This window comes from Haliotis rubra, unplaced genomic scaffold, assembly GCF_003918875.1.
Source record: "Haliotis rubra isolate DU_JTF1 unplaced genomic scaffold, ASM391887v1 Scf412, whole genome shotgun sequence".
Taxonomy (NCBI): domain Eukaryota; kingdom Metazoa; phylum Mollusca; class Gastropoda; order Lepetellida; family Haliotidae; genus Haliotis; species Haliotis rubra.
This window is the reverse complement of record NW_025767094.1, coordinates 912,003-928,379: the sequence shown is the minus strand read 5'-3', so window position 1 is coordinate 928,379 and position 16,377 is coordinate 912,003. Positions and strand designations below refer to the sequence as shown.

The 16,377-nt window shown below is 40.8% G+C and overlaps 1 protein-coding gene across 1 annotated transcript in view; it reads left to right on the top strand.

The window, feature by feature from the left end:
* The window catches only part of LOC124288124 (putative pyridoxal-dependent decarboxylase domain-containing protein 2), a 36,906-nt gene that overhangs the window by 8,249 nt on the left and 12,280 nt on the right, over positions 1 to 16,377 (top strand). Inside the window, 17 exon segments of the mRNA XM_046724691.1 lie at positions 779 to 847; positions 1,156 to 1,234; positions 1,566 to 1,650; positions 2,304 to 2,424; positions 2,811 to 2,966; positions 3,166 to 3,216; positions 3,855 to 3,929; positions 5,107 to 5,170; positions 7,351 to 7,439; positions 8,047 to 8,152; positions 8,462 to 8,520; positions 9,002 to 9,114; positions 9,841 to 9,965; positions 10,237 to 10,355; positions 14,126 to 14,218; positions 14,554 to 14,590; positions 14,923 to 14,976. Of these exon segments, the coding sequence (XP_046580647.1) occupies positions 779 to 847; positions 1,156 to 1,234; positions 1,566 to 1,650; positions 2,304 to 2,424; positions 2,811 to 2,966; positions 3,166 to 3,216; positions 3,855 to 3,929; positions 5,107 to 5,170; positions 7,351 to 7,439; positions 8,047 to 8,152; positions 8,462 to 8,520; positions 9,002 to 9,114; positions 9,841 to 9,965; positions 10,237 to 10,355; positions 14,126 to 14,218; positions 14,554 to 14,590; positions 14,923 to 14,976 (1,495 nt within the window).

Genomic DNA, 16,377 nt, shown 5'->3' with positions numbered 1-16,377 from the left:
GTTATCCGTAAAGTTGTATGCTTTATTATTGACTCACTAACTTCTAGAATGCCGATCAAACAAAAAGTGGAGTTGCTTTAAGTAGAGGATAAATTGAAGAGTGAAATTTGTTTATGTACTGTTATACCAGTACAGATAGAGGTCTATGTTTTCTGGTACTCATGGTATTGGAGGTGAAACAATATGATGAGGCCATGATATGATATGTATTTTAAACCAATGTATCATGAGCCTCGTATTGCAATACGATGTTGTGTTGCCGTATCGTTACACCAGTACATAGTATCTATGCAGCCACTTCATGGTATCTGTGCAGTTACTAAACATTAAGTCCAGTTAGAAGATACAGTGAGGAGCCAAATGTGCACTGTCCCCAAATTGTCTGTTCTAAAACTGTCAGGAATGAAGGCCCCTTCTTATTTGTAATTTTCTTCCCTTATATTATCAATATCATGTTATTGATCCTTTTTGGAAGTAATGTTCAATGTTTTCTGCTGAAGAATATTACTTCAACTTGATTTTACAATTGTGGACATGTGTTTGAAAGTGATTTATGTTTAGCTAGTTATTTTGTTAATTTTGAACAAACTTTATGGATAACAACTTCTTGTATTTCTGTGTGTGACGTTTGATACAGAATCTCCTACCATTGTCAAGCAGGAATCAAGATTGAACATCCTTCTAAAATGCCACTCAAAGAAGTTGTTTTGTTAGTTGTATGGTGTCCTCAACACATTGTTTGGTTGGAAGTGTAAGGAATGAAGTCTGTGTGTTTCAGCTCGGCTTGCCCTTGTCGTGTATCTGTACAGTTCCGTGTAACACAATGTTTGGATCCAGCAGCAAGATGGTGAGTGGTGATGGGCTGCAAGTCGGTTTGATTACTTCAGTCTTTCTTTCTCCTGTTCTGTTGTCAAAAAAATGTAACATCACCTTATTCATAGAAGCGCAACTGTTGTAAAATTCATCAATTCTCAAGGAATCTGAATTTAACCACTTTAGACCTGAATTTAGGAATAGGTTCATGCTTATGCAGGTATTAATGATTCTGAATGGCTAGGGAAAATATCACTTGATTGTTTTCTGTCTTACAGCCACCCTATCGAGGGGCTCTAAGTGTCCAACTCCAAGAGACATAATGATTTGTTTGCGTTACAGGATGTTGCCATGTTGGAGAAGCTGATACAGGATGACATAGCAGCAGCCAAGACTCCAGTCCTCCTGGTGGCTTTTGCAGGTATGTGATGTCCAAGGTGTAGCTGCTGCTACACTGAATGACTGGAGTGTCGTTCATGGCTCCTGTACCTGGTACTTGCTGCTGCCATCAGATGTGAAAATATGTTCTTAAAAAATATGTATATCAGCGTTCAAATAGTTTCTAATAATCTCCAAATCTTACACATTTTGAACATTGTAATGGCTACTACTAGATATGTTGTTGTTATGATTATTGTGATGTTTTAAGAGATAACAAAATTATCATTGACATATGTTTGGTGGAAGATTTATGATGTGGAAACAATTGTAGTGGCCTTTTGAAATATGTTACCAATTTCTCATTATTTTAGGTACACCGGTGGTTGGTCATGTTGACAAACTTGGAAGACTTCAAGAAATATGTCAGGCAAACTCCATCTGGCTACATGTAGAAGGGTAGGTCTTTTTTTAAGAGCATATTGGTCATAGTGTTCAGGCATTGACTATAAGATGCTAATTTGAGTAATTTAAAGAACGCCCGATTCTTTCATATTTTTATGTTTGCCTGACACTTTATCTATAATAACTGGTAGCAGTATGGGTGACCCAGTCATCTAACTTGTCCTAGAATCTATGATCGTGGTTCAATTTGGCACCGTTTATGTTTCTATGTTGAAGAGCACCATGCCTGCATCACTTTGGGCAGTCACTGTGATATAACTGGAATACTGTTTACATGCAAATCACTCACTCACTCCAGTAAAATGAATGAAACTGGTGTTCTTGAAATTCATTTGAGTAATATGTAGAGTAAAGTTCATTGTTCAGAGTTACTGGTGAGGTAGATGAATTATACCTGTGCTGACTATTGACATTAGAATAGTGATTAATATGTTTATAATGTAACATCAAGACTTACAATGAATGGTGCCTGGGGCCCTTGACGTTTTACTGAGAAAGTGTAATCCCCAATGTAACATATGTTACCCTTGATGTTATATTTTACATCATGTTTATCCAAGATCCAATCAAAATAACAAGGGCACCTTCACTCATGTTTGAACACTAAATAGGGGATGATTTATTTGTAAAATGTAACTATTTTTCAGAAACAACTTGGCAACCCTGACCATGTTCTCAGTTCCTACCTCTATTCAATCTGCCAAGTCTGGAGACAGCCTCACCATTAATGTCAGCAACTGGCTGGGCATCCCAGCTCTTCCTCATGCAGTATCCTTACATAACATCAAGTCATGAGTCTTGTGCTGTCCTTTACAAACTGTTAATTTACAGGATGAACACAATATTGCTTTACCATCCCTCTATTTGATAATATTGCTTTGATATCATTGACGGAAGTGGTTACCCTTTCACTAAGTTGAGCTTTGTTTCTTCCTTAGCAAGGGATAATTAAACTCTTCTTAGTATATTTCTTAGAATCAAGGCTTTCGGCTTTGTTCATTGCTTTACAAAGAAATGAGCTGTGCATTTGTTATGACTGAAAAATCTTGCAAATTATTTAGCAGTTATTAAAGTATAATTCAACCAAATGTATTTATCATGTATGTAAAGTGCTGTGTGCTGTGTTTGGTCTATTTTCTTTAACCTTGCCCCAGACACTGTACAAATCAACAGACCCTACTCTTGACCATGCAGCTGGCCTCAACACATTCGTGTCAGAGCTCAAGCTGAGTTGCCTCCCTTTGTGGATCTGCCTGCAGAGTCTTGGCCATGATGGTATCGTAGCCAGGGTGAAGCATTCATGTGACTTGGTGAGTGAACATTCAACCGACATTTTTCACTTATTTGTTCAGCATTTATCTAATATTTAATCCTGTCTGTAAGCTCCAAATGTTTCTTTTTCACTCCACTCACTACAGATTGTATGCATTGTTTGTGTTGCTGCAGGTTTTCATGGTGTGTACATATTAATTTCCTATTTCTTGTCAACCCACTTCTTTGATATTTCAGGGCAAAACACTGACAGAGTTGTTAGGAGATGTACCTACAATAAAACATGTGGTGAGTAACGTGTGTGTCAGTTGTGTGTGTTATTGAAGGGAGTTAACTCCTGAAGGAATGAAATAGGGAATCACTTAGTATACTGGCTCAAGGGTACTTTAGAAAGCATCCCTTTAGGATTTGTAACATGAACATGATACAGGTTTGCAAACTTTCTGTCAAGTCAGAGACATGAAACAGATTTCCCATATGTAGGTATTATACTCATGATAATGCTGGAATGTGAACACCAATCAAGGACATCAGTATTGTACTTGTACCCAGAGTCATCATCATTCTTGATGAGAAACCTTACATGAAGAAAGCTCATGGAAATATTTCTAGAGATAACACATGGTAAAGCTGGAATATTGCCGAATGCAGCATTAAACAACAAACAAACAAAACAAAAAATAAACACAGGGCTGAGACAGAGAACCCCACCCACCTCATATTGTACAAAAAGTCGTAAAATGTAAAGTCATTAACAGAGACAAGATATCTGTCACAAACATTCTTACAGGTACTTATGTCCTGGGCAGTTGGATCGTACTCAAGTGCATTGTTTCATGGTTACTGTTGATAACAAAGTACATTGTATGTTAGGGTTGGACTGTTGTGCCTGAGAGTAAGTGTTGACACTGATGGTTATGTTTCAGGGTTTAGAAAAGAAGGAACCCAAGAAGACTGTCCGGTCGTTTGGGGATCTCATTAGTCAGGCTATCAGTGCACTGGTAAGATGTTCTTTATATGCAACTGGTGATACCCGTGAAGGTCCGTGTTAGAATGAACCTTCAGTAACCCATGCTTGTCGTAAGAGGCAACTAACAGGATCGGGTGGTCAGGCTCGCTGGCTTGGTTGACACATGCCATCGGTCCCAATTGCGCAGACCGATGTTGATGCTGTTGATCACTGGATTGTCTGGTCTAGACTCGATTATTTACAGACCGCCGCCATATAGCTGGAATATTGCTGAGTGTGGTGTAAAACTAAACTCACTCACTCACTCACTCACTCACCAACTGGTAATAGTGCTAGGTCTTACTGCTTTGATAGGAATACCATAATTCTTCTGTTTTATTAAATTGTAACAACCATGACGAGCTTGAGTCATGCTTGGCAACATGGTTGATAGCATGCCCTCATATTTAGAAATGTGGGTCATTGATCACCATATCGATCACTGGATTGTCAGGTCCAGATTAAATTATCTTCAGGCCACCATCATATAGCTGAAATATTACTGAATGTGTTATTAATCAAACAAATATGTTGTCAGTGTATGAAATAAGGCCCATCCGACCGCCTGAGATGCTAGCCAATTTACAGCTAGCCAGCCCGATGTTCTGGTAAAAATCATACATATTCCATACATCTAAGTAAATTCACCATATCTTGGTGTCTGGTCTGCCTATAACCATTTTGGACTGGTAACATTTTGAAGTTGAACATTTTGATATTTACAGCTAGCCAGCCCGATGTTCTGGTAAAAATCGTACATATTCCATACATCTGAGTAAATTCACCATATCTTGGTGTCTGGTCTGCCTATAACCATTTTGGACTGGACACATTTTGAAGTTGAACATTTTGATATTTACAGCTAGCCAGCCCGATGTTCTGGTAAAAATCGTACATATTCCATACATCTGAGTAAATTCACCATATCTTGGTGTCTGGTCTGGTTATATCCATTTTGGACTGGTAACATTTTGAAGTTACCACCCCTGATGTCAGGCTGGGTGTTTGGCTTATTTCATGCACTGAAGTTGTGTACTTTTTGTATGATTAGAAAATTGTCCATATTGAAAAGGAGTATATTGAATAATTTTAGTCATTTGCTTAAGATGGCATTTTTAGTTATAATGTAGTCCTTTAATGTATGGGTACATTCATGTTTGTTATTTCAGGTTGTGTTTGAGATAGTTACCCCTACCATCGTGTTTCGCTATTGTGAAGACTCCACTACTCCAGGTAGGGTGTTTGTCAGATCTGCTTTACCATTTGGTGCCCAGTTACTCAGACACATTTACAGCAGACAGAACACACTGTATTTCTTTTCACAAAAGTACTGGAAAGGAACAATTAACAAGAGGAAAGGCTGTGAAATTTGATAAAGTGACATGCCTTGTGTACGAGGGGCTATCAAAACGTTTTCAATCTAAAATACTTCTGATATGCGCATGATAAAAATAACTGTATGACATTGATGAATGGTTTATATTATTGACATGCACATGTCGTTAGTTTCCGGTGAGTACTGAGTCCCATGGTGTACTCATACTACTGTCAATCACTCTTCAATGTGCTTTGCCCGGTGGCCCTGGAGGACCAAAAACTTTATGGCTGCTCTGTACTCAAGCTTATCCATTTTTGCCGTTTCAATAGGGGTACATGTGATTAGATATCACATGATATATATGTATGTCTCCAGGAACGGTTGTGGCCCATAATATTGTGCGAGATTGATATATATATGTATGTATCTGTCCAGGAACTGTTGTGGCTCTACTATTGGGCGAGATTGATATATATATGTATGTATCTGTCCAGGAACTGTTGTGGCCCTACTATTGGGCGAGATTGATATATATATATATATATGTATCTCTCCAGGAACTGTTGTGGTCCTACTATTGTGCGAGATTGATATATATATGTATGTATCTCTCCAGGAACGGTTGTGGCCCTACTATTGTCTTGAGATTGATTTATATATATATGTCTCCAGGAACTGTTGTGGCCCCTACTATTGTGAGATTGAGATTGATATATATATGTATGTCTCCAGGAACGAGATTGTTGTGGCCCCCTACTATTGTGAGAGATTGATATATATGTATATGTATCTCTCCAGGAACGGTTGTGGCCCCCTACTATTGTGCGAGATTGATATATATGTATGTCTCCAGGAACTGTTGTGGCCCCTACTATTGTGAGAGATTGATATATATGTATATGTCTCCAGGAACTGTTGTGGCCCCCTACTATTGTGCGAGATTGATGTGTATGTCTCCAGGAACTGTTGTGGCCCCTACTATTGTGAGAGATTGATATATATGTATATGTCTCCAGGAACTGTTGTGGCCCCTACTATTGTGAGAGATTGATATATATGTATATGTCTCCAGGAACTGTTGTGGCCCCTACTATTGTGAGAGATTGATATATATGTATATGTATGTCTCCAGGAACTGTTGTGGCCCCTACTATTGTGAGAGATTGATATATATGTATATGTATGTCTCCAGGAACTGTTGTGGCCCCTACTATTGTGAGATTGATATATATGTATATGTATGTCTCCAGGAACTGTTGTGGCCCCTACTATTGTGAGAGATTGATATATATGTATATGTATGTCTCCAGGAACTGTTGTGGCCCCTACTATTGTGAGAGATTGATATATATGTATATGTATGTCTCCAGGAACTGTTGTGGCCCCTACTATTGTGAGAGATTGATATATATGTATATGTATGTCTCCAGGAACTGTTGTGGCCCCTACTATTGTGAGAGATTGATATATATGTATATGTATGTCTCCAGGAACTGTTGTGGCCCCTACTATTGTGAGAGATTGATATATATGTATATGTATGTCTCCAGGAACTGTTGTGGCCCCTACTATTGTGAGAGATTGATATATATGTATATGTATGTCTCCAGGAACTGTTGTGGCCCCTACTATTGTGAGAGATTGATATATATGTATATGTATGTCTCCAGGAACTGTTGTGGCCCCTACTATTGTGAGAGATTGATATATATGTATATGTATGTCTCCAGGAACTGTTGTGGCCCCTACTATTGTGAGAGATTGATATATATGTATATGTATGTCTCCAGGAACTGTTGTGGCCCCTACTATTGTGAGAGATTGATATATATGTATATGTATGTCTCCAGGAACTGTTGTGGCCCCTACTATTGTGAGAGATTGATATATATGTATATGTATGTCTCCAGGAACTGTTGTGGCCCCTACTATTGTGAGAGATTGATATATATGTATATGTATCTCTCCAGGAACTGTTATGGCCCCTACTATTATGAGAGATTGATATATATGTATATGTATGTCTCCAGGAACTGTTGTGGCCCCTACTATTGTGAGAGATTGATATATAATATATGTATATGTATGCCTCCAGGAACTGTTGTGGCCCCCTACTCTGTGAATGGGGATGAGAAGCAGGAAGAGGATCAGGAGGCTGTGTACTATGACGCTCTCAACACATGGGTAGGTCACCAGCAGCGGTAACATCAAGTGATGGAATAACTGTCCATAGTGACAAATTGTGTGAGCTCTGAATCTCTTTAGCAAAGGACTTACAGAGGACAGGTGTCCCAGATGTGGTTGAACATTCATTAAAATTATTAAAGTCAGTGTTTCAACGGTGGAAGTTTTCTCAACGTCGTAAACTTAATCCCTCATATGATCCCACTATATTAACCCTGTTAACTTTTTTTTTTCATAAATTCCTTATGAGTGGTATAAGAAACTTTACATGTGTGATAAAACCAACCACACTGTATTACAAGAAATGAAGGTTGACGTAGCTTGTTAATGCAATTTGAGTAGGCATTGATATCAGCTCTGGGGGTTAGAATTAGTGTGTTGTCTGTTTGGCTACTGTCCTGTGACAATGTGTCCTCAGCAAGATACCGTTGTATAAGTTGCATATGGATACATTTTATATTTAATGTGATGGTAGATGAGAAAAGATCATGATACAGTATTTTACATATCACACCCCGAGCCAACCTTTGACACCTCAGTAAGATAATACGTGTAAGTCTTTGGATGTTCAAGTTAAGATATGTGACTGTTGGCTGTATTTCCCCAGCTTGCGGAGACGCTGCAGACTAGCTGCCCAAAGGTTCCAGTGCAGGCTGTAGAGGTGGACAAAGAGGGCGTGTGTATACGATATGCACCACTAGAGACAGCACAAGGTAGGCATACATTGATACAATGTTCAACAGGCAGTAGCCTCAACTACAGATTTATAATGTATAAAAGGTATCTCTGCTGTGGTCCTTTACTGGGGTTTTGTGCGGATTTTAGCAATACTATATTCATGACAAGGGACACCCATGTCGGGACTCAAAACTGGTCTTTAAGGAGTTAAATTGATTACCCCATGAAGATGATGAAATATTGATGATGATGATGATAAAGATGGTCATCATGATGATCAATTTGTACTGATGTAGTTTGTTTTCTTCCTGCATTGTTTGTATTTTCCTTGTTTTGTGTTTCAGGACGAGGCACATCAGAGGAGGATGTGAAACAGTTTGTAGTTTGTATGAAGGAAAATCTGGTAAGTTTGTTCTATGTTTACCAACATGTAATTGTGCATTGCCAAATCATGTTCCTCAGAAATTAAAACTGTTGAGAGGGCGGTGTGTTAGCCCAGTGCTTAAAGTGCTTGTTCGTCACGCCGAATACCCCTGTTCAATTCCCCACATGGGTACAATGTGTGAAGCCCATTTCTGGTGTCCCCTGCCGTGATATTGCTGGAATATTGCTAAAGGCGGTGTAAAACTGTTGAGATTGTCAGCATGTCTGGCCTTGAAATTTCACCATTTTCCCTAAATCTTCATGACTGTCTCCGGGGCAGTGGGGTAGCCTAGTGGTTAAAGCGTTCGCTCGTCACGGCGAAGACCCGGGTTCGATTCCCTACATGGGCAAAATGTGTGAAGCCCATTTCTGGTGTCCCCCGCCGGGATATTGTTGGAATATTGCTAAAAGCGGCGTAAAACTAGACTCACTCACTCATGACTGTCTCCTCCCTGTTCCAGTCCGTGTTAGATGCGACGTGTCTTCAGCGGAAGAGGTTCCGATCTATAGTGGCGTCTCATAGCAATCTTGCTCTGGTGGACATAGATAACTGGGCTGGTCTCGGGGCTGTCAGGTAGGTCTGCTGCTGAACCCCAATGGGATGGTGTGAACATCATCATCAGTGTATCAATCCTGGCCTGGACTACTATATGGTGCTGAGTAGGAGTACAAGTCCATTGTTGGTAGTCCTCATTGTGTAGTCACATTTAAGGATGATAATTATGAAAGGGTGGGCAAAATTTAGCTAGAATGTGGAGCTGAATGAAACTGACAGAAAATTGTCAATTCAAGCAGTACTAGCTTCAAACTTTGAGTAGAGAAATAAAGTTTACTCTGGTCCTGTAGGAGGTCTGAATTTTTCAGGGAATCATATAGTATGATTGGAGATATATTGATTCGGCACGATAATGGTCTAGCTTTAGACTTGTTTGTGTGGTATTTTATTTAGCACCATGAACACATCATTACTTCAGTTGTATTGATGCATGTTTTAACACAATATGCAACTTCCATACTGCAAATTTACAACTAACATGAGAGCATCAATGGGGAAAAATCTGTATTCGGTCTCTTGCAGTACATATACGATGACAATTCCACAGAACAAATTTTTAACATGAGACTTGTAAGTCCACTCAGCTATTTTAACATAACACTCTCAATTTAGAGAGCATAAAACATCGTAACTTGGTAAGTGTAGCTTTATCATTACAAGAAAACCCATTTTGGAAATTCAGTCTGTACAGTAATGTGTTACTGATATGAATAAGTGAAAGTTATATATTTTCAATCCTTTCAGGTTCATCCCAGAGATGTGGATCAACAAGATGGCTGACCTGCCCGACAATGGGAAGAATGAGGTTAACAATCTCAACAGTGAACTGGTCCATAAACTCAAGGCCATGGACACAGCATTCTCCACAGGTAAATGTTGTCTCATAGATCTAAGTTCCTGTTAAAAGCTGAACTATCAGCCAGACTGAGCCAGGATATTAATGGAACTAATTAACAACTTGACAACCTACTGTTATCAGATACTTAACTCTACAAAGCATTAAAACTAGTTATTTGTGAGGGTTATAAAAATGGATTGGGAAACTTGTAATACCAATCATTTTGTAATGACATTATGAAACTGGCCTCTGAGCAGGCCTTCCCTGACATTAAATAATGGTGAATGACTTGTCCCTTGCAGGCCACACAGATGATGACTCAGTGTGTGTGAGGTTTGGGCTCATCACGGAAAGCACTGACATAGAGGAGCTGGTCTCCCTCGTCTACACTACAGGCAAGGAGGTGGAAGAGTCATCTAAGGTAAACAACTCTTACTTTTAAGTGTAACATCATTAAGAGACCTATGCTGTTATTACTGGAAATGTAATCATATACTAGCTGTAAAGTCAAACAAATGTAAAGCTGCAGTATTCTTTCCATTTGTAACAATTATCTTCTCAGTGGGACAGTACTGGAGGATGCTTTGCTGACAAAGCATGTTCATGAAGGGTCAGTAAAATATAGCATAAGTTACCCCAAAAATCAATAATATTACAATTTACCCTGAAATAAACATGGAAATTCTTTTGTATTTTGCTAATGATGCCCTTTCTTTCACCATTTTTGTGCAATGTCAGAAATAATTGTTACTGAATAGATTTTCACTTTGTACATGCGAAAATGTGATGCAGTTAAAAAGGTACAAGAAAAGATCCTGTTATTTTCAAAATATCATACCTATATGTATATTAATGGTATTATTAACAGTATTATTATTTGGAAGTGTGAGACATTTTTAAGGGAAGATATATTTGACTGATGTATGTTCTGTGCCCATGTTCTCCACCTGGCTCTCTGTCCCCAGTTCCTGGAGCCTATCCACTCTTTAATCCATGTGTCTGATGTATGTTCTGTGCCCGTGTTCTCCACCTGGCTCTCTGTCCCCAGTTCCTGGAGCCTATCCACTCTTTAATCCATGTGTCTGATGTATGTTCTGTGCCCATGTTCTCCACCTGGCTCTCTGTCCCCAGTTCCTGGAGTCCATCCATTCTTTAATCCATATGACTGATGTATGTTCTGTGCCCATGTTCTCCACCTGGCTTCTCTGTCCCCAGTTCCTGGAGTCCATCCACTCTTTAATCCATGTGTCTGATGTATGTTCTGTGCCCGTGTTCTCCACCTGTCCCCAGTTCCTGGAGTCCATCCATTCTTTAATCCATATGACTGATGTATGTTCTGTGCCCATGTTCTCCACCTGGCTTCTCTGTCCCCAGTTCCTGGAGTCTATCCATTCTTTAATCCATGTGTCTGATGTATGTTCTGTGCCCATGTTCTCCACCTGGCTCTCTGTCCCCAGTTCCTGGAGTCCATCCACTCTTTAATCCATGTGTCTGATGTATGTTCTGTGCCCGTGTTCTCCACATGGCTCCAGTTCCTGGAGTCCATCCATTCTTTAATCCATGTGTCTGATGTATGTTCTGTGCCCATGTTCTCCACCTGGCTCTCTGTCCCCAGTTCCTGGAGTCTATCCATTCTTTAATCCATGTGTCTGATGTATGTTCTGTGCCCATGTTCTCCACCTGGCTCTCTGTCCCCAGTTCCTGGAGTCCATCCACTCTTTAATCCATGTGTCTGATGTATGTTCTGTGCCCGTGTTCTCCACATGGCTCCAGTTCCTGGAGTCCATCCATTCTTTAATCCATGTGTCTGATGTATGTTCTGTGCCCATGTTCTCCACCTGGCTCTCTGTCCCCAGTTCCTGGAGTCCATCCATTCTTTAATCCATGTGTCTGATGTATGTTCTGTGCCCATGTTCTCCACCTGGCTTCTCTGTCCCCAGTTCCTGGAGTCCATCCACTCTTTAATCCATGTGTCTGATGTATGTTCTGTGCCCATCAGTTCCTGGAGTCCATCCATTCTTTAATCCATATGACTGTATGTTCTGTGCCCTGTCCCCAGTTCCTGGAGTCCATCCATTCTTTAATCCATATGACTGATGTATGTTCTGTGCCCATGTTCTCCACCTGGCTCTCTGTCCCCAGTTCCTGGAGTCCATCCATTCTTTAATCCATGTGTCTGATGTATGTTCTGTGCCCATGTTCTCCACCTGGCTCTCTGTCCCCAGTTCCTGGAGTCCATCCATTCTTTAATCCATATGACTGATGTATGTTCTGTGCCCATGTTCTCCACCTGGCTCTCTGTCCCCAGTTCCTGGAGTCCATCCATTCTTTAATCCATGTGACTGATGTATGTTCTGTGCCCATGTTCTCCACCTGGCTCTCTGTCCCCAGTTCCTGGAGTCCATCCATTCTTTAATCCCTGATGTATGTTCTGTCTATCCATTCTTTTGCCCATGTTCTCCACCTGGCTCTCTGTCCCCAGTTCCTGGAGTCCATCCATTCTTTAATCCATGTGTCTGATGTATGTTCTGTGCCCATGTTCTCCACCTGGCTCTCTGTCCCCAGTTCCTGGAGTCCATCCATTCTTTAATCCATGTGTCTGATGTATGTTCTGTGATGTATGTTCCAGTTCCTGTTCTCCATTCAATCCATGTGTCTGATGTATGTTCTGTGCCCATGGCTCTCTGTCCCCAGTTCCTGGAGTCCATCCATTCTTTAATCCATGTGTCTGATGTATGTTCTGTGCCCATGTTCTCCACCTGGCTCTCTGTCCCCAGTTCCTGGAGTCCATCCATTCTTTAATCCATATGACTGATGTATGTTCTGTGCCCATGTTCTCCACCTGGCTCTCTGTCCCCAGTTCCTGGAGTCCATCCATTCTTTAATCCATGTGTCTGATGTATGTTCTGTGCCCATGTTCTCCACCTGGCTCTCTGTCCCCAGTTCCTGGAGTCCATCCATTCTTTAATCCATGTGTCTGATGTATGTTCTGTGCCCATGTTCTCCACCTGGCTCTCTGTCCCCAGTTCCTGGAGTCCATCCATTCTTTAATCCATGTGTCTGATGTATGTTCTGTGCCCATGTTCTCCACCTGGCTCTCTGTCCCCAGTTCCTGGAGTCCATCCATTCTTTAATCCATGTGTCTGATGTATGTTCTGCCCTGCCCATGTTCTCCACCTGGCTCTCTGTCCCCAGTTCCTGGAGTCCATCCATTCTTTAATCCATGTGTCTGATGTATGTTCTGTGCCCATGTTCTCCACCTGAGCTTTAATCCATGTGTCTCTGTTCTCCAGTTCCTGGAGTCCATCCATTCTTTAATCCATGTGTCTGATGTATGTTTTCTGCCCATGTTCTCCCCCTGGCTCTCTGTCCCCAGTTCCTGGAGTCCATCCATTCTTTAATCCATGTGTCTGATGTATGTTCTGTGCCCATGTTCTCCACCTGGCTCTCTGTCCCCAGTTCCTGGAGTCCATCCATTCTTTTAATCCATATGACTGATGTATGTTCTGTGCCCATGTTCTCCACCTGGCTCTCTGTCCCCAGTTCCTGGAGTCCATCCATTCTTTAATCCATGTGTCTGATGTATGTCTCTGTGCCCATGTTCTCCACCTGTCCCTCAGTTCCTGGAGTCCATCCATTCTTTAATCCATATGACTGATGTCTCTGTGCCCATGTTCTCCACCTGGCTTCTCTGTCCCCAGTTCCTGGAGTCCATCCATTCTTTAATCCATGTGTCTGATGTATGTTCTGTGCCCATGTTCTCCACCTGGCTCTCTGTCCCCAGTTCCTGGAGTCCATCCATTCTTTAATCCATGTGTCTGATGTATGTTCTGTGCCCATGTTCTCCACCTGGCTCTCTGTCCCCAGTTCCTGGAGTCCATCCATTCCCTAATCCATGTGTCTGATGTATGTTCTGTGCCCATGTTCTCCACCTGGCTCCAGTTCCTGGAGTCCATCCATTCTTTAATCCATGTGTCTGATGTATGTTCTCTGCCCATGTTCTCCCCCTGGCTCTCTGTCCCCAGTTCCTGGAGTCCATCCATTCTTTAATCCATGTGTCTGATGTATGTTCTGTGCCCATGTTCTCCACCTGGCTCTCTGTCCCCAGTTCCTGGAGTCCATCCATTCTTTAATCCATGTGTCTGATGTATGTTCTCTGCCCATGTTCTCCACCTGGCTCTCTGTCCCCAGTTCCTGGAGTCCATGTCGGAGATGATCATGAAGGGCATTGAGGAGGCTAGCAAGGAACTGCAGAAGGAGACAGAGGAGAAACTTGTACAAGAGGTAAGTACAGCACAAACATGGGGACTCCTGTAGCAGAAGTTAACACAGTACTACTCAAATGGATAAAGTATTATTTTTCTTGGAAAAGATCTGAAATTTGTGATCTTATGAGATGTAGGTTTAGCAATATTGGGTTAGAATTGATCCCCAGCAATGTATGCTGGTTGTATGAGGCAACATAATAGATTGGGTCAAACTGATGGCATGGATGGGTTCTTACCATGTCAATATCACTGGATTGTGTGGAGCAGACTCTATTATATAACGGACCCTTTCTCATCTGGAGTAGATAAATTCATTACATGGTTAAACTATATTTCATATAGTATTATCAGTGTTTTCAAATCAAAGTTGTTACAAAAATTTTAAATTGTTATTGGTTTACAATATTTTGTATTTTAAAAACTTGGAGGATATGTATTTCTTGTAGAATTAGAAAAGTAAGTGTTACACTGTGATATACAAATTTGAAAACTTTATTGTGTTTCATTTTAAATGTTTATGTACCCTGGTGGGTATTCCTTATATTTTCATACAGAAGACAAAACGTTACTGACTATGTAAACCAAGGAAACAGTTAGGAACAAAATCTAGATTTCAGTGTGAGATGATTAGCATTGTAATTATACATGATGATATTTCATTCTGCTGAGGGGGTAATAGTGCTGACTGTCATTTCTGTCATTTGTGTTGCCATTCATTAGGGTTCTCTCCTCCTAAAGAAACAACAAAAGGAAGAACCTTTAACCTGTCATCAGGTAAGGAGACAAGTCTAACCACTGGTGTCTCAGGTCGCTGGTTAGTTCCCCCACCTACGTCATCAACTGGTTGGTTGCCTGGCTCCTCCTAAAAGGACTGGTAGGCTCGGAGTCAGTAAAGGAAGAACCTTTAACCTGTCATCAGGTAAACCAGCTTAGTCTGGGCTACTCGTAATGTACCTAATTCTACCTTGTTTGAGTTGAATCTTGGAGACATGCCTCTTGTAGTGGTTCCTGGGTAAGACTGATTAGATCTTGGATGATCATACTTTGAACTTAGTAGACCGTCATGTGGCACCACAATTGGTCCCCACAACCTATGCTGGTGATAAGAAGCAGCATAATGGATTCATTCATCAGGATGAGTGACTTAGTTTACGTGTATGCTCATGATATCAGTCACTTGATTCTCCAGTCTATATTATCCAGCTCGATATTATTCGTAACACTGCTATAGTTACTGAGTCCAACAAACCCCAGTAGAAGGTCGCGTCAACTAACCATTTGAATTGACCAATGAGAACACAGCTTACCGAATCGCAAAAGTTAACATTCGCACATATCGTTTCAACTTTTGCCTCAAAAACGTTTGTACTCAAACAATTCTGAATGTTATTTTCCGCACAATCACTTCCGAGTGATGCATATGGAGGATGCCATTATTCACAACAGTAAGTCGCTGAAAATAACGTTTTGTCAATATTCCAGGATGTCATCTTGAGCAAAAATATATGCTAATAGTAGCCATGTCATCAGAAACCCCTAAGTGTATATACTGCAGGTCAAATATCTGTGTTTTATGAGATTTTCAATTGTTGAGAGATCAGTGTTAGCAACCAGGAAAGAGAATCCATTTTGTAAGTCCCCCCAACCATAAATAGTAGCCGTTGACTCATTGGCTAAATCCGTTTTGCCTCTTTGATTGGATGGTCATAGGTCGCTCAAAGGTTAGCTGATACAACCTTCTAGTTCTACTAGGTTTTGTTATACTCAGTGTAGCAGAGTAACGAATAATACTGAGCCTCAGTTTACTTAGACTGTGGATTCTCTGGCTCAGACACAGTTACGAACAGGTAGAATTTTATTGAGTGTAGTATTAAAAATAAACTCAATCACTCACTCACACACACTCATATGCATTACCTCATTCAGTATACTGAATACAATGCCTGTTATCTATTAGCATGACTACTTTGCTCATTCAGTATGCGGGATCATAGCTGATCAAGTCATCTAAGGCATTGCAATTTACAGAGTTGCGTCCCCTGATCACACCTGAAACCTATGATCATGCCAAAAAATCCTTGTTTACCTGTCGCACCATACCCCAGCTCATGGGTTTTGCCAAAATTGTAAATGTCTGAGATGTGCCTCACCAGAGCTTTCCTCCCAAATGAAGCC